The sequence below is a fragment of the Pteropus vampyrus genome, unplaced genomic scaffold (assembly GCF_000151845.1).
Source record: "Pteropus vampyrus isolate Shadow unplaced genomic scaffold, Pvam_2.0 Scaffold62, whole genome shotgun sequence".
Classification (NCBI taxonomy): Eukaryota; Metazoa; Chordata; class Mammalia; order Chiroptera; family Pteropodidae; genus Pteropus; species Pteropus vampyrus.
In genome coordinates, this window is record NW_011888843.1 from 1,162,958 (window position 1) to 1,183,538 (window position 20,581).

At 38.5% G+C, this 20,581-nt stretch overlaps 1 protein-coding gene across 1 annotated transcript in view; it reads right to left on the reverse strand.

Annotated features, from left to right (window-relative positions):
* Nucleotides 1-20,581, reverse strand: part of LOC105292752 (PH domain leucine-rich repeat-containing protein phosphatase 1) — a gene marked incomplete at its 5' end in the record, with an annotated part of 169,117 nt that overhangs the window by 4,304 nt on the left and 144,232 nt on the right. Inside the window, 5 exons of the mRNA XM_011361133.1 lie at nt 2,310-2,504; nt 6,812-6,916; nt 11,155-11,285; nt 14,430-14,592; nt 17,352-17,552. Of these exons, the coding sequence (XP_011359435.1) occupies nt 2,310-2,504; nt 6,812-6,916; nt 11,155-11,285; nt 14,430-14,592; nt 17,352-17,552 (795 nt within the window). The remainder of the gene's footprint in view (nt 1-2,309; nt 2,505-6,811; nt 6,917-11,154; nt 11,286-14,429; nt 14,593-17,351; nt 17,553-20,581) is intronic.

Sequence of the window (20,581 nt, forward strand, 5' to 3'; positions counted from 1 at the left end):
GGAGCTGATGTGCAGTGAGACGGCCTGTGTCCTCCCACACCAGCATGCTCCAGGCACAGTGGGAAAGGGCCACGCAAGCTTCCTCTGCCCTCTATGAATCCCTCTGCTCCCAGGAGAGGGAAATTGAGGGGACCACTTAAATCAAAGCAGGTGTAACATCTCTCACCCACTGACACACAGACCTCAACGCTGCCGACTGCCCTCGGCCCCTTTAAGGAGGGTGTTCATGGGTGGGGGCTTTTACACGTTGAGCCATTCGTGTTCTCGCTCTGTATGGTGAGGACTTTCTGGACCAGTAATGTCAACTCTAGAACATTCACAGAAAAGACATTCTAGTAATCCATCAAACTCCAAAGTGCTTCAATTCATGACCATTAACCCACCGACTCGAATACGCAAAGGATCTGCAGGTTCGGACAACCGAAAGGAGCCTGGAAGCCCCACCACAAGCCCCATGGCGGGTGCTGCCCAGGCTCCAATGACCCCAAGTGTCAGGAGCAAGAAGGTTAGGACAGACAGACTCCTGTTTACAAGGGCAGACCCTCAGCAGCTCCTGTCCTGTCGGGTCAGCTTCTGTCCTGTCGGGTTAGGCAAGCGACAATTCTAGCAATGGAAGCCAGGGAGGCCCACACACATGCATCAGGAGGTCATGCACAAAGAATAGGCAGTTCTCTTAAGGACCGAAAAGACCACCATGCACCCCCCTCACCCCGTTAACAAACAGAGAAAATGAGAGGCCTCGAATGACCCTGAAGGTGTGCTAGCAATTTGCATCTCAAAGTCCAACCTCAGGACACTCATGGCAAGACTTGGCTTCACTATCTCCTTCCTTGCAAAGGCACAATGATTACTCTCAGCAAAGCAGAAATGGGATGGTATCTGTGAGAAGTAGAGCTAGCAATCAGGGTCGGAGGTTCTTCCGTTTTCCACTCTTATGCAGCACTGGAGGGTCTGTAACAAGCAGACCTCTTGGGGGGGTGTGAAAGGTGTGTGTGCAAGTGTGTGTCTGTGTGTCTGTTATCTGTTTCTGCTAGGACAAGATGGGGGTGCAAACGGAAAGGTAGACAGGTGTGCCCGGTAGACAGAACATTCTCTGGAGTCTTACTACCTGAGGTCGATTCTGGGCTGCACCATCTACTATCTCCTGGAGCAACGAGCTTCACCTCCGGTACCTACGTTTCCCATCAGTAAAATAAGAACAGCAACATTACCTATCTCACTGGGTAAACTTACGGCATTAAGGTATTTAGAACCATGACTGGCACATATAAAGGGCTCAGTAAATATCAGCCGAGACCCATATGTAATTGCTACCTGTGCATGTCCACTGAGAATTTCAAAGACGAGGTGAGTCGGCAGCACAGACCCTCACTGGGCCCGCCTCCGCTGAGCTATTCTGGAAGAACTACTCACGACTTAGGGCAACTTTAAAGGTTTTTCCAAATCCGCATTCCTTAGCAGATGCTTTTTCTACCCCTGCTACAAAGACACTTCCTCTGGCAGATTATCAAGGAGAGAAGAAGGAGAGAAAGAGAAAAGAGCGTCATTGTTCCCACGACCTTCAGAGCACGCTCCGCTTCCTGGTCCCACACGAGCAAGTGTTTGCGGTACAATATTAACAGACAGGCAATTCCTTTACAACCTATGAAGGCATTACAGTGACAAAAGAACAAGGGATCCTTTGAATGAGGGAATGCTTATAAAACTCAGCCCTAAGAATTACAAACGACATGACAAAATTTCTATAAGCTACAGGCAACAGCCTAGGATTCTGCTAATAGTACCAACTTGAATATTTAATAAGGGAAAAAAATAACATATGAAGAATTATTCAACTCCTGGCCTAAAATTTAACTGTGTCAGGTTCATAAAAGATTGCACTATCTTGAACAACTGTCGGCATTTCATAAGGGTGAACGAACTGATACAGAAACAGTCCATTTCAAAGAAAACTCCACACACCAGAAGATCTGAAGGGCCTCTGGAGCTTGCGTGACCCGGGGGGAGGGGGAAATGTGTTGTAAACAATCCTGTGAAAATCTGGAATCATGACAGACCTGTGAGGTCCGGTTACAAGAGAAACAAAACTCCTGTCATTGACCTGGCCTCCTACAAAGTTGTCAAAACATCAGCATGTCTCAGATGGAACAGTCCATCCCTCAGTTTGGGCAAAACCAAGTCACCTGAATGCATCTTGCATACCCGTATCAGCGACAGTGTTCTAAGGTCACTGGGCACCTACTTTTCTAACCAGAGGCAAACACTCAAAGAAGAACAGGAAAACACACAGCAGGACCCCTAGGCTTTACCTCTGCATAACGATGAACGTGTTGACCATGTATTCCTCTTCATTTTTTGTTTTCTGCAGTTCTTCCGCCAAAATGTCACTCATTGTGCACTGGAGAAGGTAGGGTACCTCCACGTTACGGTCTCCATCAAATACACCATACAGCGCCTCCCGGTTGTCACAGAAGTTATTCACCGACAGGGCTGCAACACACAACCTGCAAAGCAAGGTCTTTCGCCATGACTCCAGACAGATTAGGAACAAGTAAACCAACCCCAGCTAATTTATATCAACTAATTTCTGTACGCAAGGAAGAATAATTAACATACATTAATGCTTCACATTTAGCTTCCTGGACCTTTATCTTCTCGTGATATTATTTTTAAATGGCAGAGAGTAAGAGACATGGGAAATAACATGATTGTGAATCTATGTTTTCATTCACAAAACAATTACTAGGGAGAAGTTTCACAATGGACAAAGAGTAATGACTAAAACATTACAAAAATATGAAAAACAGAAAAAGATGTAAAAACACATGAAAGTTCTAGACTTAAAAAAATATAAAACAAGCACAGGTTAAAGAGTTAGCCTGATCCCTGCTCAGCTTAGTGCCTGGAAAAAATTTCTAGGCTGCAACACAGGGAAAAGAAACCCAGGTGGAGCTTGGCAGCCTCCCTAAGCTGAGGACGCGGCAGGTGAGTTCTCAGGCAGCCAGCGGGGGGCCTGTGGAGCCTCTCCACTCCCAAGCCTCAAAAGAATCAAACTATTTCCAAGTAACTTAACTGGGTCTCGGGTGGCATTACTGGTAAATTCTACCAAACATTTAAGGAAGAAAGAATATCAATTCCATAAAAACTGTTTCAGAAAACTGAAAAAGACAAAATACTCAGCTCATTCTATGAGGCCAGCATTACTCTGACACCAAAACAAGATAAAGATAACACGAGAAAGAATACAGGCTAATACCGATCATGAACGCAGACATGCTCAGTAGATATGAGCAAATAGAATCCAGCAGCATATACAAAAGATAAAACATCATGACTTAGTGGAATTTATCCTGGGATAAATTTATGCTGATTCAACATTTAAAAATTAATGTAATTTACCATATCAACAGATGAAGGAAGAAAAAAATATCATCTCAATTGATGCAGAAAGAGCCTACGACAAAATCTGATACCCATTATAAAAACTCTTAGCAAACTAGGAATAGAAGGGAATTTTCTTAACTTGATAAGGGTGTCTACAAAAATACCTTCGACTAATATCATACTTAATTGTGAAAGAATACATTCTCATCAAAGAAGATATACAGATGATAAATAAGCATGTGAAAAGATGATCGACAATTATTAGTCATTAAGGAAATGTAAGGTAAAACCACAATGAGGTATTACTATTAGAATGGTCAAAACCACCACCACCACCACCACCTGATAACATGTGCTGGTGAGGATGTGTAGCAACTAGAACTCTATACATTGCTGCTGGGAATGCAAAATGGTACAGCAACTCTGAGAAATAGTTTAATAGTTTCTTATAAAATTAAGTATATACTCACCATACAACTCAGCAAGTCTATACATAGTTATTTACCCAAGAGAAATGAAAACATGTATGTAGCCGTTTATTGCATTTTTATTCATATTTGCTAAAAATTTGAAACAATCTAATTCACCCTTCAAATGGTAAATGTATAATCAAATCATAATATATCCTTCAATAAAAAGGAGCAAACTACTAACACATGCAACATTAGAAATGAATCTAATGTGCATTATGCTAAGTGAAAGAAGCCAAACTGAGAAGGCTATAGATTGCATAATTCCACTTATATGACATTCTAGAAAAGGCAAAACTAATGGGCTGGGGCTGGGGAGAAGAATCGGCAACAGAGGGGCTCGGGGAATTTGGCAGGGTGATGGGTCCACTCTACAACTTGACTGTGGTGGTTACAAAATGATGGTCTTCAATTGAAACCTGCAGAGCTGTACGTTAAAAAGGGGAAATTTTACTCAATATATAGTATACCTTCTTACTGTATGTAAATTAATGAAAAAAATTAAGCATCTGATATATATAATGGCTAGAAAACAGAGATATGAACCTGAAAATATAATCCTAGCCCTTAAGGAGTTTGCAGTTAAATAATAATAGTAACTATTATCACTAATAATAAACTTAAACAGGGTTTGCTATAGAGCAGACTGTGTTCTAGGTGCTTCACACATGTAGCCTGGAATCCTGACAACAAGCACAAAGGGTCAGGCAGTATTTTTAGTGCAGTTTTGCAGATGAGGAAATTAAGCTAGAGTGGCTGAGTAACAAGTGCCCAAGGTCATACAGAAAATAAACTTAAAGCCGGGCAATCTGACTCTTATCTCACTCAGTATTTTGAAATTTTTGCCTCCAGTTGTTAAAATAATTATTAAGAAAAATTCCAAGTTATATGGCAATTAGTGGCAAAGTAAATTTTAATAATACTATATTAAATCGTCTTATAATTCTGCCTTCCTTCTGTAAGCTCCCTTGGCTAATCAAAATTGGGGAGGGGAGTGTGGGAAAAAATGTATTTTTTTAAAAGTACAGTAGTGATTTTTCTTTTCCGTTGAAGCTTCCTGTTTGTGTTTCAGTCTGAGGAAGAATCTAAATGACCAATCGCAGTTCCTGGCTTGGGTTTCCCCAAAGGGTCTGAATGTCCTCACAGACAGGCAGCTGGCACCCCTAAGGGAAGCGGCGGGGAGGGGAGAGCGTAGATGTCCACTGAGATTTGGAGGCAGGGCAACCATAGCTCTCTCTGTCCCTCAAGATGGCAAGCAGCAAGCTCCTTGTTTACGTAACACTTTAGCTACAATTCAAAAAGAAAACACTTGAGAAACTTCTCCTGGGCAAACCAAATGGTGAGAAAGGAAGGGGACATGAAGACAGGGCCAGGTGCTGGGGACTTCTGAGGTGCTGGTAATGTTCTACTTTTTGATCTAGGTGGTTTGCAGGTGTGTTCCCTTTAGGATGTTCATAGGATTCTGTGCTTATCATTTATGTACTTTTCTTGACCCATGTTATACTTCATTATAACGAAAAATTTAAGAAAGTAATTTTGGAAGGGGCATTATAGAGAAAAGATAGATCTAACTGGTCACTGCTTCATTAATATATATGAGTAGAAAATTTTATATTCAGATGTTTAAAAACTAATCTTGGATTTCACATCAAGTGTTCATGAACTAGAAAGGAGCATTTGCAAGCAAGATGTAAGGCCTTTTAATCTAAAAAGAAAGATCTCTAGGAAGGAACTTTGCATGCTCTAAAGAATGTGTAATTTCTTCCCCTCTCTCCAAAATATGATACCATACAGTGCAAAGTACATAGAATTAATGCAATGACCAGAGCTTGGGCACAACTGGTTATTCTGCCTTTTGGGGCGAATGGAACAGAGGTGTTGAAAAGGGGGTCACCTCTTCTTTAGTCAGCACACCACCAAATTACACTCTCAACGAGGAAAGGATCAGTGTCAGACCCAGAACCCGAGTTGTTCTGTCTTCTCTCCCCAAAGAAAAGCATTCAGCAGGGTAACCACAATTCCCCTTTTAATTTCCATGAAGGGTCGTCGGCTAGGCAGTGGTTCTCAGCCCTGGATGCACGTTAGACTCACCGGGGAGAGATTTCGAAACATTCTGTTTTAATGGGCCTAGGCTGGAGAATTCTTTTAGTTTCTCATCTGATTGATTCTAATGTGCACCTGGGGTTGAATAATAATGTTAGCTATTATTGGATCATCCTCCACTTTCTATTCTTCTCCTACTCTCAAATTTCTGTGCTCTTATACCTCAGCTAATCAAATTATGACTATTCTAACTTATAGGACTCTTTACTTTTCTAGTACTAGCACTTCTTGATAAAAAGCAAGCAAGCCTGAAGAGCTTGATTATAATTCTCAGGAAAATCAACCACTGCATCTAAGACAGGGAAGGCTGGTGAAAATAGGGAAGAAAAAGAAATTAAGATGGACAAACCCTTGGGGTAAGACAAGCAGTTGACATTACAGAAAACAGACATCAAACTCCTGCCAAGTTGATTTGGATCGCAGGAATAGCTCCACAGAACCAGTGACTGTTCAATAACGTAAATGATCTTGAATATGGACAATCAAGGGTACTTCTTTAACATGATCCCGTTTTGCTTGGTAAACAGGCTTCAGAGAAAGAGAAAGGGGCTTTTCAAAAGAGCAGGGATGCATTTCAATACTGATGCTTTCTCCAAACACTGGAGTCTCACATAGAGATAATGTGTCAGTTACACTGTATCCTAGCAACATCTCTCACAAAGAAAGAGTATGTGATGCCAAGCAGGGCTAAGCTTAACGTTCAAAGGTAAGTGATGAGGGGCCTCGCTCTGGGGAAACACGGTCAAATAAATGTTACATGAGGAAGTGTGTGCTAGCTCTGGGTTTCTTTCTACTCCGCTGAGGGAGGGAGGTGGGCAGGAGTCAGTTCTCACTCTAAAGCTTCACCCGCTTACTTGTTTTTCACCCCTGAAGCTTCAGTGTAGCCATGGCTCCATACAGCTGGAGCTCCAGATGCATCTCCTGCTGAAGGTTGATCAATCTTGAAACAGCGGATATTACTAACAATAGAAACAGAAGAGACAGGCTTGTTGAAACTAAACATGTATAAATCGCTATCTTCATCCAAGAAATGAAAAGCACAGGCTATGCACTCTATACTTACCATTTCTTACTATTTAATGTGTCTGAAATATTTATCAGCAACAAGAATTAGCTACTACTCATAATGAAAACAAAGGGGCATATATCTAGACCATGAAAATTAGTTTGTACTGGCATTCTATGGCAGTTATTAGAGACCTTCACACACACCGCACTAGATGGCTGCTCTCCTGGGAATGAAAAGCACAGCTCTCAACCTTGGCATGAGAAAAGAAAATTTAACTAGTAAGCTGGGTGTATTTTCCAACATGAACACCCAGATTTGAAAGATCGAAACCTAGGCCATGATTACATTGTGTTTGGATGACGTGAGAAAACTCCACAACATTCGTCCTCAAATCCAATTTCTGCCTGCATCATCCTTTCAAATATTTCACAAATATTACTGAAGACTTGCCACCCCCTGGAGTTTCCATTTCTTTCCTCATTTGTACAGCCATCCATGCTAAGACTAATAAAAAATTATGAAGTAAATGAAGGTTATTTTAACAAATTACACATTAATTATGTATATTTAAACAGACACGTTCTTATCTCACCTCTGCTCCCATATGCCATTAGTCCAACAGGACCTAAAACAGCAATACTAAAAGGGTAAACTTTCAAATAGGATTTACTAAACACCAGCCTACTAGAGAGCACTCAGTGCCTCCAAACAGGAAGTCGTATAGATGTGAAGGTTTTTATAAAGGCTGGCTACCACATGAAATAAATCCAGCTTACTTATAAATTGCCACTGGCTTTTCCCCTTATTACTTAAACAAGAGAAAAAGCATATCTATAATCTCTTAATGTCCAAACACCCAAGAATTTAAATTATCTGTTGACATTCATTAACTCCAAAATATAATAAATACTTAATACTCTCTCTAAGAACCATTCAATTCTAAGAAGTAAATCAATATCTAATTGTATTCACTTTGATTTTAGAAATAACTGGTGGCAATTTCTTTGAAATTTAAAAATATGTCATTTAAGCAAAGTTTCTACTCTTACCAGCAAACATTCACTGTTTCCTTTATCCTAAAAAACTGAAAAACATAAAAATCATAGACAGTGCCAACAGAAAATCAAATTAACATTTTTTTTTTTAATAGCAGGGCTATATATCCTCTTTTCAAAGTTTTCAATTCTACCAATAAAAGAGGAGCATTAAAAAGATGTGCTCCATATGCCCCGGGGCCAAATTTTCCCCATGTACAATGGCGAGTGATGCAGTGGTTCCTTAAGGGATGCCCGAAGGCTCTCACTCCATCTCTGCTACCTTTCCGAATTCTAGAGAAAAACTGAAAACTCATTTCTAAAGACATTTATACTTTTTACAGAACACAAAGCCTTCACAGAAATAATGCTATTTCCTAGCCTGATTATTAAAGAATAATTCTTAAATGTCCCTATAATCCTTTCCAGCGAAGCAGCAACTTCTCATTCTCTGTCTAACTGAATACAGTGTCACTGAGCAGCTGTCTGAAGTGACCTGAATGTTGGTTGACTCTTGTACATCTTTAAATGAGTCTAGAAGAGCCTGGGAGAGTGTGGGAGCTGGAGCTCAGTCACACAGAAGGGTCACCATATGCACGTGCCCTGGTTCATGTGGAACAAACAGGCCAACCCTAGAAAAGCACAAGTGGTACATTAGATATGATAGCTCTACGGAGTTACTAAAAAGCTACAGTCTTCTAAATGTTAAACAGAAGGTAATGTTTTTACATAAGAGTACTATGATTTCATTGTCTGCTACTAATTTTCTCTTAAATCTGAGAGCATGCATGTGCTTCACTGCAGTCACTTAGGCCACAGTAGCAACTAACATATGCATAGTGTTGAGAATTTAACAAAGAGATTTTCTCTTATGCACGTAAAATGGTGGGGTCATTCTATATGTATGGTTTTGCATCATTTTCCTAATTACACATCATGAAGATTTTCCCATATCATTTTATATTTATCCGAAATATAATTAGGAATATCTTGATGACTATTTCTGTACCTAAAATAAACACCGTATTTCTGATTATTTTTTAAAATAAATTTTTGCCATAGGAAACCTTGGTCTCAGTATGTGAATATCTTTAGAAGCTTGATACACTAGGCCAATGGCTTTTAAGAAATGTTATATCAATTTACGGTCCTAGTCTAGTGGCACCAATTTGAGAGAGGAAATTGCTATTACTTAAACATTTTATTTAACATTTCTTTGATATACTAATGAAGCTGAACATGATCTTTTCATGTAACTGTAGTTCTTTTGTGAAACGTTAATGTCCTTCACTTATTTTGAGTACTTTTCTTACTGACTCCTAAAAACATTTTCTGTTAAATATTAATGCTTACATTTTTATATTTTTGCCAATGTTTCTTCTTAGTTTGCTATTTCTTTTAGATTTATTCTTGGTAGCTTTTGCAATAAACATTTAAACTCGTTATGCATAAAAACTATTTTTATACATAAATATGTATAACACAAATATCAAAACCAATCTACATACATTGATTTCTCTTCTTGTGATTTTCTCTCCTTTTTTGGCCCTTAGTCCTTTTTCTGGCTTGTGAATATATTGATATGATTTCTCCTTCCTTTTAAAGATTATTTCGTTTTATAGATTTAACACTTTAATTTAGCTGGAATTTATTTTGGTGGGAGAAAAGAATTCAATGTTTATTTTTCTCCAAACAGGGTGTTCCATTTATTAACAAATTTTGATAGAATACAAAATTTCATATCGTATTTATAAAAATACTCAAAAGTTACCTATACAATGATGAAATATATTTTGATAATCCATTTACTCTTAGTACTGAAAAGTTCTTGAGTATGTAGGTCATTCTCCTCATTTTATAGATGAGAAAACTGAGATCTGGACAGACAGGGGTTTGGGCTAAGGCTTCACTTACTGATCGATGAAACTGTGGAGACAGCCTGTCCCCTGTGGCTTCCTGAGGATACTACTTAGGCGGTATTCTTCAATTCTATTGTTGCAATCAATGTTCTTGTTAGGTACTTAAAATATCAACAAACAGGTTTAGGCCAATTCCATCCAGGAACCATCTTAAATGCTTTTCAAATTTTGGTTTGCACTAAAGCTTAGGACAGTACTAATGGGACTATTAATATTACTTTTTTTCAAAATTTTATTTTTTTTCAGTTTTTCCTAAGATAACAGAAGGTAACTTTCAGCAACAGCTATAACAACAGAGTTTAAGTATATAAGGCAGACATAAGAGCTAATGTGTGCCAACATCCAAGACTTATTTTAAGATACAATGCAAAAAATTCTGAAAATTCAGAAAAGTTTAAAGGAAATAAAGAGCATCCAAAATTTTATTATCCAGAAAATAACAGTATTTTAAAATTTGTCTTATATCCTTTCAGGCATTCTCTAGGTGTGCATGTGCACACATGCACATATACCTGATGCACAGAAATTTATTTTGCAAAAAGTGGAATTATACAAATTTCTTCATTAACTTTTCACTTAACATTGTACTGCAGAGATCTTTCGAGTTGGCAATATAACTGTACATCATCATTTTTAATGGGTGTATAATATTCGATTGTGGAGAATTTATTCAATTCTATTGATAGACATTTAGAGTTCTGTGCTACACACTTCTATAAAGACATCTTTTCTAATGAGGTTACCTTTAATGTTTTACAGTGAGCTTGTACCTGTAATTCTCCATCAATACCAAGAATGAGAGAGTAACAACGAACTCTTTCAACACACAAAGAGAACTTTGCAGGATCTAACTACCCCACACTCCCAGTTTTGTTTAAATAATCTGCATTTTACTAATAAATTGTTATTTTTCTCACATTACGTATCTCTTTCAAAATCCTATCGAAACATCGGCATTACAAGTCACTCACATTATCAGTAACTGAGATGTAAGTTTATGTCTTCATCATTTGTTGCTCTCTCCTATGTCTTTATAGCCCATTTTCTGACTATTCAACTATTAGAAATGGCTTTGGTCCTCCATTTTGGTGAACTACAGATTGCCAAAATCACTTCACACATGTGTAGACACAGCTAGTAAATCAATGGATGCTTCATTCTCTAATGTTTTTACTGTTATAAATCCTGTTGTCAGTGAATACTGACGAGGCTGCAGTGCCTCACAAAACACTCACTTCAGCAGTTCCAGGGTTTTGTGATCGAGGGCAAGGCGGGGGTTTCCAGTCAGGTCTAGTTCTTGTAATTTGGGAGGCAGATTTTCCGGTAAAGTGACTTCGCTTAGTTCATTACAGCTCAGATCCACACACTGAAGGAACAAGTGGAACAAGGACAGACGGTCAGGTGGTTGGTTCTATGCTCCAACTCTCTGCAGGTCAATCAGTCTGACCATTCACTATACTACGCTGGCCAAGTGCAGACAAGTAAATTTGACTGCTACTCTGCCACAGACATTCAAAACAGATTTTGCAAAATGCTGTTTATTTTTTCTTTTTGAATAACGCAGAAAATCCATACTCTTAATTATCCCTATCTTTTTAAGTTGATCTCTACATTTAAAAATTAAGCATTAACTGAAAAATTCTAAGTTTTTCTTATTGCTGACAAAATTTCTACACTTGTTATAGCCATGAGGGTTATAACAAGTTACAACATTAAGATGAACCTTCTTAAACAAAAACACATGCAAAATGAGGGAAAGACAGGGGATGAACACTCAAAGATGTACTTTGAGAACATATTTCAAAAGAAGCTAAATGAGAAACTGGTAAAGGATAGGTGGGCCTGTCTACTATATGTGAGAAAAAGGCATGAATCAAATATGGATCCTGCTCTCCAGGCACTGAATACCTACCTGAACTCTCCGGTGGCTCCTGCCTAATTTCTTAGAAAGCAACCACAGAAGAGTCAGCATATTGACTAGAACAGAAATTATGTGTTATCTGTGAATGAGAATAAATGCCTCCTTTCTCACAAAACCAATGTAAGGCCTGGTTAGAGCTAAGCCCTAAATGAGGTGCCGCCCTTCTGCTTTGGGAGCAGGGATCTAGGGCAGAAGGTCATTACACACAAGCAAGAACGAGAGCAACTTGTAATTTTTCTCGATAAGAGAATGTGGACCCCATAATTGGGCAGGATGGAGTGGAAAACATTCAGTTATCTAGCTTAAAGCAAAGAATTTCAGAATCTTAAAAGTAGCCCAAATTGTCTTTATTTGGAAAAATTCTTAAAGAACTTAAATCTATTATGGATTGGGGAGGGCTATAGACTAGATAAAATGAGAACCTATATTTTTGGAGAAATATATTCTTAACTGACTTCAAATCAATACAATGTTTTACACAAATTGTTTCATACTCTTATTCTCAAACAGTAGCAATGATGTAAAATTATATTGTAATTTTAAATAATTACTTTTCATGAGGGCATTATAACCACATTACAAAGAGTTGGACAAATAGAAAAGCTTAAAAACTTACCCTTAAATTTGGCACCCTAACACAACCAGTGTTAGCATTCTATTTTTTTTCTTGTAGTCATATTAATGTAAGAAAACTTTACAAAACCATAGATATAGGTAGAATTTCATTACATTTCACTTATTCCATATCTTCATTCCTATCACCTTTAATAGCCTTAATAATCTGAATAGAAATAGAATAATTCACTTAACCTCAACATTCATAATAGGGAAATGGGTCATCTTTTTGTTTGGTTTTTCCAATTATAAATAATGGTTGAATAAATAGTCAACTGGACTTTAATGAAAAACTGATAATAGTGGTTAATAATGAGTTATTCTGTCAGTACAGTCAGTATACATCAGCACAGATAAGACAACAAATGATATAAATACAATCTACCGGGCAATGCTGAGACATGAGCTTAAGGACTTGTTAGGTATGGGTAATTTAAAACCTAAGTAGTTGACAGAAATAAATTCGGAGGTCAGAGCATGCTTTATGGGGCAAGATTATAGACATTTTAGAACGTTACTGAATTTTATGAAATTGGTTAGCAATATTTTTTTAATGTTACCTAAAGACAAACTTTCAGAGTTCTGCAAATGTAAAATGGCTCATTCTTCAAATTACCAAATTATAAAATGAGTTCTGTATTTATTTATAAAGATAAAATGCTGGAGATGGTAAAGCAGATCTTTACCACGGTGCTTATGCACTAATCCCTGCCCAGGCCCATTGGGGTCATCAAGTCTTCAATTCACTGCAGCCAGTTCCCTTTCAACTAGTGCCATTATCCTACCCTGTCCCCATCTCATTCCCCCCCCGAGGACTATGGCTGCGCCCTAACTTGGCTTTCAGTCTCTCTTCCCTCCGATCCACTCCCCACAACGCTGTCAGGGTGATTCTCTGATGTGGTTTATTCTGTCCAATCACACTGTAGCTTTGGTCTTTCAATTGCTCTCTACTGCTCTTCAATCTGCCACCAAACTCCTCAGTGTGTCAAATAGGGCACACTCAACCACGTAAATGTATAAAAACTGCATAAAAAATTATGCGTGCTCTGTAAAGTATCTTCAAATGTCTATATAAATTTGTTAACCTGATCCATGAAGTTTACATCAGAAAGTGCCTGAAAAGTGAAGAATGATTAAGCAGGACAGCTTTTGTTCCTCATTAGGAGACTAGAATATGCTCCAAAGTCTATAACCACTGAGTTATTTTTTATTACGCATAAAACTCATGATAATTAGAAATGCTAAGATGCAAATGAAAAACTAGTTTTCATATATAAAGAATTCTTACTTTTTACACCAACACACACTCACGAATAGAAGCTGGGAGACGACTTTCATGCTAAGGAACTGCTTTCATCCACAGCCTACCGAGTCAGGAGGTAGGAGCTGCAGACTGCCGCTGCCACCCTTCTGCTATCTTCACTGACACAAACCACTTCATTTTTCAGCGCCTCAACTTTCCTCACCGATCAAATGGGGATATCTGTTCTGCCAATTTCATTAAATCGAAATGAATATCTGCTGACAGGAACGATGCATGTCTCTATAGAGGACTATCACTAACTGCGTGCTGTCTAATCAGGGGAGTTGCTTGCTGGGGAGGGGTGCACAGCGGTACAATTCACTTTCTCAAACTGCCTTCAGTCTTTGAGCCTCTTAACCACCCTCGAAATAAGTAGGGCATGTATAGTTAAGACAGATAGGAAAGAGGCAGGTGGCTCTGTGGCTAGCCTCATGTGATGCAGCCAGTAAGGGACAGAATCTAGAATATAATTTTCCCAGTTTCCAGTCCCGTGTTTTTTTCCTCTTCTAAGTCAGCAGTGTGGCCGAGTGACTGGGAAGGATGGTGCAAAGACAGCTGAGAGTCTGCACGCTGAGGAAATCCAACAGAGGTGCAAACATCCTGCGTGAATCAGAGACGACGGTTCTCTCTGTGGACCTGCGGCCTGGGGTTCATGGACTCAAACCACGCACCTTGATTTCTGGGAGCTGCATGACTTCAGGAAAGACCTCGATGCGATTGGAGTGAGCGATCACAGTGTGCACGCGCCGGCAGCTCAGGACGGTGGTGGGGAGGGCTTTCAGTTTGTTCCCACTGATATCAATTTCTTCAAGTTCCTCCAGTTTTGCCATTTTACTAAAAACGAGAAAATCCATGGGGGAGGGGGTCATAGATAATTATAAGGCAATTTAAGAAGAATTCATAATGAGAAACAAAAGAGGAATTTACTATGACTTTCGAGAGTCTCTAAAGATTCACCTATAATAGTCATTTTAACACATAAGACAGTCTTTTCACTATTGTTTTGAGTATTCAAGTATTTTAACATCTCCTTTCCTACTAAAAAACAAAAACTATTAATTTTAGCTTTTCAAATTGGCAACAAAAAGAAAAATGGATACCCTTTTCTTCTTAAAACTGTGTGAAAGCACAATCACCTTGCTATATAGCTTAGTCTGAACTCCAATGCAAATCCTACTCAAATGGGTCAAAAGTTAGCATTAATCCAAATATAAGTGTTTTATAAGAGCTTAGTTGGAGAGTATGAATTCTCTGTATTGGCACTGAAAACTCAAGGGGATGTGAAGGAAAATAGGGTTATAGCTCATATAAAGATATGTTTTCTCTTCAAACCCCACTCCCCAAGTCCCTCTGACATGATTCATGATGACAAGGTGGTGGGAAGGAGTGGGGGGTACGCTGAAAGGTCACCCAAATCGTTGCTCGACTTTCTGGCAGTGCCCAAAAGTTAAACCATGCCCCAAAGACATGTCTCTCAATGCCTCCTAAGCATCTACAAAGAAGTAATCTCTGACTTTACCTTAATAACATGTCCTAATGTAATCTAACACTGTTATTTGAGAACGTCTTTTACTGTTCGGTCTTAACCTATAATCTATCAGTAATCTTAAGAATATTAATCAATAATTACAGTAACCAAATAAAGAAAATTTCCTGAGTTAGGGTCTTGTATTTTCTGTAAAACTGGAGGGAAAAACCCCTTCCAACTCTACAATCCTATAACTGCATCTCGCATTCCACACTCACACACTGACTTAGCTGTCCCTCACTTTGGCTACCACTGGTGATGCTAGATTCCAAGCAGCACAGAGTTCCCAGGGAGTGTGACCCACAGATGCAATCTGAATCATTTAGTTTGCAGTTATTGGTATCTTCTCTTTTTTCTGTGGTTTTGTCATAATAAATATTTATAAAATTAGCAAGAAACCCTTTATTACTTTACTTCTCATCATCTCTCACATGAGAAGGTTATATTACTTGCTTTTCATGAAAATAAACATATGCCTAAGATACAATAAGAACTAAGTTTTTGTCTTGTGAAATCAGATCTTTAAATCTCATAAATATCCAATATGGATTCAGGATATGCTATAAACATTATATACGCAATGAAGTAATCCATCTAAAATGGCCTGAATTAGTAAGACTATTATTTAAATGTGTTATTTTGAAAAGAAGTGTGGTGAAATCATGGGCAATGGGGTATGAAAAATGATCCAAAGTATAGAAATGAGGCCCAAGAAAGGAGAAGTTAAAAATTTACGATCCTCAGCAGGGAAGAAGGTCGCCACAGAAGGCCTTGATCACTGGGGCATGTTCTTTAATTCAACAACCATCTGTTGGGAGTCTACCCTAGGCCACACCTCGTGTGACACATGAGGCTAACGGAGACAAGTAAATCTCAGTCCTGTCTTGTAGGAGAGCTACTGTGCCACATCACAATCCCCAGGGAGATAGAAATTATAGCAAGATGGGTTCTGATGGTGTGCATAAAAATATTCTCTGTATTTTGAGTGATTACAAGTGGCATAGGTCACCTGCAGAATCTGAGTTTGATGATCATTTCTCCTGCAGGGCTCAGACATTCACCATGTGAAATAGGATGATGAGTCCTTTCAGATATATTACCATTATGTGATTACCATGTTTTCTTCCAAAAACATCATCTCCTCATTCCATAGCAAGGAACGAGAACACAGAAGTTAAAAAAAAAAAAAGTTGGATCATTAACATCAAATGAAGGGAAAAAATACAGAAATAAACACACTATAAAACACAGAGCAATACTTAAAGTTGATGCGTATCTGGGCCCTGATCATTCAGTGAGGGTTTAAACAGACTGATAGTCTTGATGGCAGCAGAGAGGCTGTGCCAGTATTTTGCTTTGGCCTGGTGCTGAGTTGCAGTTAGCAGGAGAATGCCAGAGGGGATGGTGTTTGCTTCTTTGATGTGTGGGAGTGTGTTCCAAGTCCTAACTTGTGAGATGGATAAACGCCAATGATTACATGAAGTGGAGTAAATCTTTCATGGCAGGCTCAGTGTGGAGATTCGCTAAAAGCGAGACAATGCCATTGCCCGCAAAAATTAGAACTCAACATCAAAACATTATTAAAAATGGAATCTTCGGACAGCCATACATCATTTGTAATGTCACATAGTTTCTGTGTTGCACAGGCCACCGCTACTTTTTAGACCATAGACACAAACACAAAAGTTGGTTCCTAATTAAGAAACTTCAGGTTCCTAGTGTGTATTCTAATTACCACACCATATTATGTTAATTTTTTAAAAGTTAATTTGGTTAAAAAGAAGCAGCAGAAGAAATACATCTGCTAAATAACACAGCATATTTCAAAATCCTAAGAATGTTCTAGTGATTGGGTCTTTGGGTATATTCATATTAGAAAAACCAAACACATTTCCCTTTAGGGGAATGCTGATCATGGCTTATATAAAAGACAACTATAAACAAAAATCAGGGAGAAACAAGCTTTATATTATCTGGGAAATGAACATTCTAGCCTTCGCCTTTCCATCTGTGAATCCGTTTTCAGAAACGCAGTTAAAAACATCACTCTGTGATCTTCTTTTACCTTGCTGGAAAGCTTTGCAGTCGGTTGTAGGCCATGTGCAGGATCTTCAGATGGCGGTGCCCTGTTAACAAGGGCACACATTTATCTGTGAGGCTGTTGTTGGTTAAATACAGCTCCTGTAAGACGCTGCTCGTCTCTTCAGAAAGTGTGCCCGGAGGAAGGGTTTCCAGTTTGTTCGCAGATGCGTTCAGGAATCTTAGGCTACGAAGACAAAAGGCAGCAAAATCCCACTGATAAGCCAGAGCTCTAGTCCAGACTCATCAAAAAATCCAGTTTGCTGACAGATACTTAGCATCCTAGAAACTGGTTTTGAGACAGGAATGTAAAGATAGGACATGGCTTTAGCAGGATACCTGTCCCACTATCTATGATGAACACAACAGCTATGGGTGTTAAATACAAAGAGAGAGAGAAACCAACTTCTATGGAAGCACAAAGGTGAGGAGGAAGTGACTACTTTTATAGCTGCTGGGGATGGAAGAGTGATAAAGTAAATTTTCTGTCTTAAATAAGAGAAAAACAATTGCTCAGTTTAAAAAAAAAAGAGCTCTTACAATAATAAAATAATTAGACATTAAACCACAATACAACTAAATCATAGTGACTAATTCCTTTTCAGTATGATGTCAAAACCAGGTTTACTGACATGGATTCACTACCGCAAGAGATAATTTGCTCTGATAATGAAACACTATAAAGCAGGAAAAAGGAAGAACTACAACTATATGCATCAACAGGATGAACCTCACAGATGTAACATTCAGCGAAGGAAGCCAGACACCAGAGGGTACACTGCATGATTCCTTAACTACAGAGCTCAATTTAGACAAAACTAATCTATGGTATCAGAAGTAAAGGAAAGGAAGCCGTGTCTCAGAGAGGGCTTCTGAGTGTTCTAATACGATAACGTTCTGGTTCTTGACCTGGGTGCCGGGTACACGAGTGTGCTTACTTTGAGAAAATTCATCATGTGTTACACTTACGATTTGGTCCCTTCTCTGTGTTTATATTATACTTCAAAAATTTTACATTAAAACAAATAAACAAGATATATCTATGTATGCAACTGGTTATCCAAATGATTGAGTGAGCAATGGCTAAAATATGAAGAATGTTTTTATACCCAAATTAGCTAAAATGGTCAAACACAGTGTAATCCTTCCACTGTTACAGTGAGACACAGATAAATGCAAAAGGCAAAGCCGGAGAACTGAAACAGAATCGCTGCTGTGGTCAGGTTCCAGATCAGAAGGGCAGGGAAGGGCCGGGAGAGGAAGGGAAGGGAAGAGCAGGTACTGTGTGTGGCTCACAAGTCAGACGAACGACCCTCTCACTTCACAGTGGATCTCTACCGTGTGCGTGTCACTGAGACGCTGCAGCAAGCGGAACCTGGAGAGTTGAGCCCACAGGACTCACTCAGTTGGCAAGAACAAAACTGCCTTGCCTCCTCACCTAGGACTACCCTGTTAATGAACTTCCATGTTCTCGTTTTAAAATCACCTGGGTTTGAAACCGTCAGCATTCAATTCAGGATTATTCTGCCATATGTTCGGCAAAAATAATCGAATTTTCCTTAAAAAGGAAGAATATGGAATACCAGGTATGGTTATTTTTAATCTTGGATAAAAAGAAGGCTTTGTATTCAGGAGCCATTACCAGGACTGCCATTCCAAGCTCTCAATTCACTAATTCAATATTCCCCAATCTTGCAACCCCCACACACTTACACATACACCCCCAACTCCACTACTTATCCGAGGAAAAGCAGCTTCCCCAAAATAGAACATTTTCCATTAAAGAAACACGTATTCCATTGACATTTAAAAAAAAAAAAGGAAGTTAGAAAAGGGCTGTACAGCCAGCCCATAAATAGTCATGGGAAATTATAGTCGTGTGTGCTACAGAGAAGAAAATAAAGGTCATTCATGCAGTTTCTGAAATGGTTTTGAACTAGGAAGGAAACCAGTCTCAGCACCACAGTTCTTTAAAGTATTTTTGCGAGTCTGTTTCTTTAGGTCCCATTTATATCACCTGACTTAAATACCCTGTTAAAAATTTCTTCAGTGTAGAATTAGAAAAAATTAAAATGTATTGTCCTAAAATATCATGGACTGGGGTTGGCTGGGAATCTGACAATCTCATTAAAAAACAATTCTCTAGGAAATACATAGTGATAGATACAGGAAAAGAGAGGAATTACTTCATAAATGTTTGCATACTTTTAGGCCAGAAAGAAGGAAGATTGTTTTGAAAGAAAAAAAATTAACAAGTAAATGCTCATCTAGAAAGCTATAGAAGGGACTTAAAAAACCCCTCACAACATCTGAATGAAGAAAAAACAGTGATTTCCAAAATGACTTGTTCTCTCTTCGTGTTGAAATTTGCCTGTACTAAAGGCACTATATACTCTTCATGGGAAATAAAGGGGGAAGCAAAAATCCCACATCCTACCCCTCCAGGAAATGAAAGTAAGCTGAAACTGCACTGGCTGGTTCCAAAGAGTTTCATTTGTACTGAATAAAGCCCGACTGAGTCATCTTGTTAGTCAATGGGCAGAGAGCAAATACTGAACTAAAAAGATTTATTATAATAGTCTTAGGAAAATTAAATTCAATACCCATCCTCTTAAATACAAAACATTTGTCCCACAACTTTACAATGTTTCAGGATACAAATTAAACTGGTTTAATGTAGGTGTTGTACTTCTACAGAATGAGCAATTAACTTTAATTTTACAAAATCTAACAGTTTTACTCAATAAATAGGGTGTATAACTCCACTCTTGCTTTCGGCTAAATTCCTAAAGCACTGAGTTGGTTTCAATTCAATAGGATGTGATAACCTCATCAAGCTTCTTCCTTTCAGCATTTTGTTATAACTGTTTAAAATTCTGTTTAACATGCCAAGAGGTCTTTCATCCATACAGCCTTCCTTGCTATGTAACCCTCTTGTACTAATAAGATAAGCAGTAACATATCACATTGTTTTCTGTTCATTTGTAAGGTGCTTTGCTCGTTCCTATTTTCCATTTCATCGGATTCCCCCATCGTCCCAGAGATGCCCCCTCATACTTCAAAGACAGAAACTAAAGCTGAGAAAAGTCAAATTATTTGGCGATGGTTAAATAGTAATTACTTGCAGAGCTAGAAATAAAACACAGACCTTGTCAATCTTAAGAATCCACTATTCCCTAACACATCTCTCCAAAATAAAATTCAAATGGTAAAAAA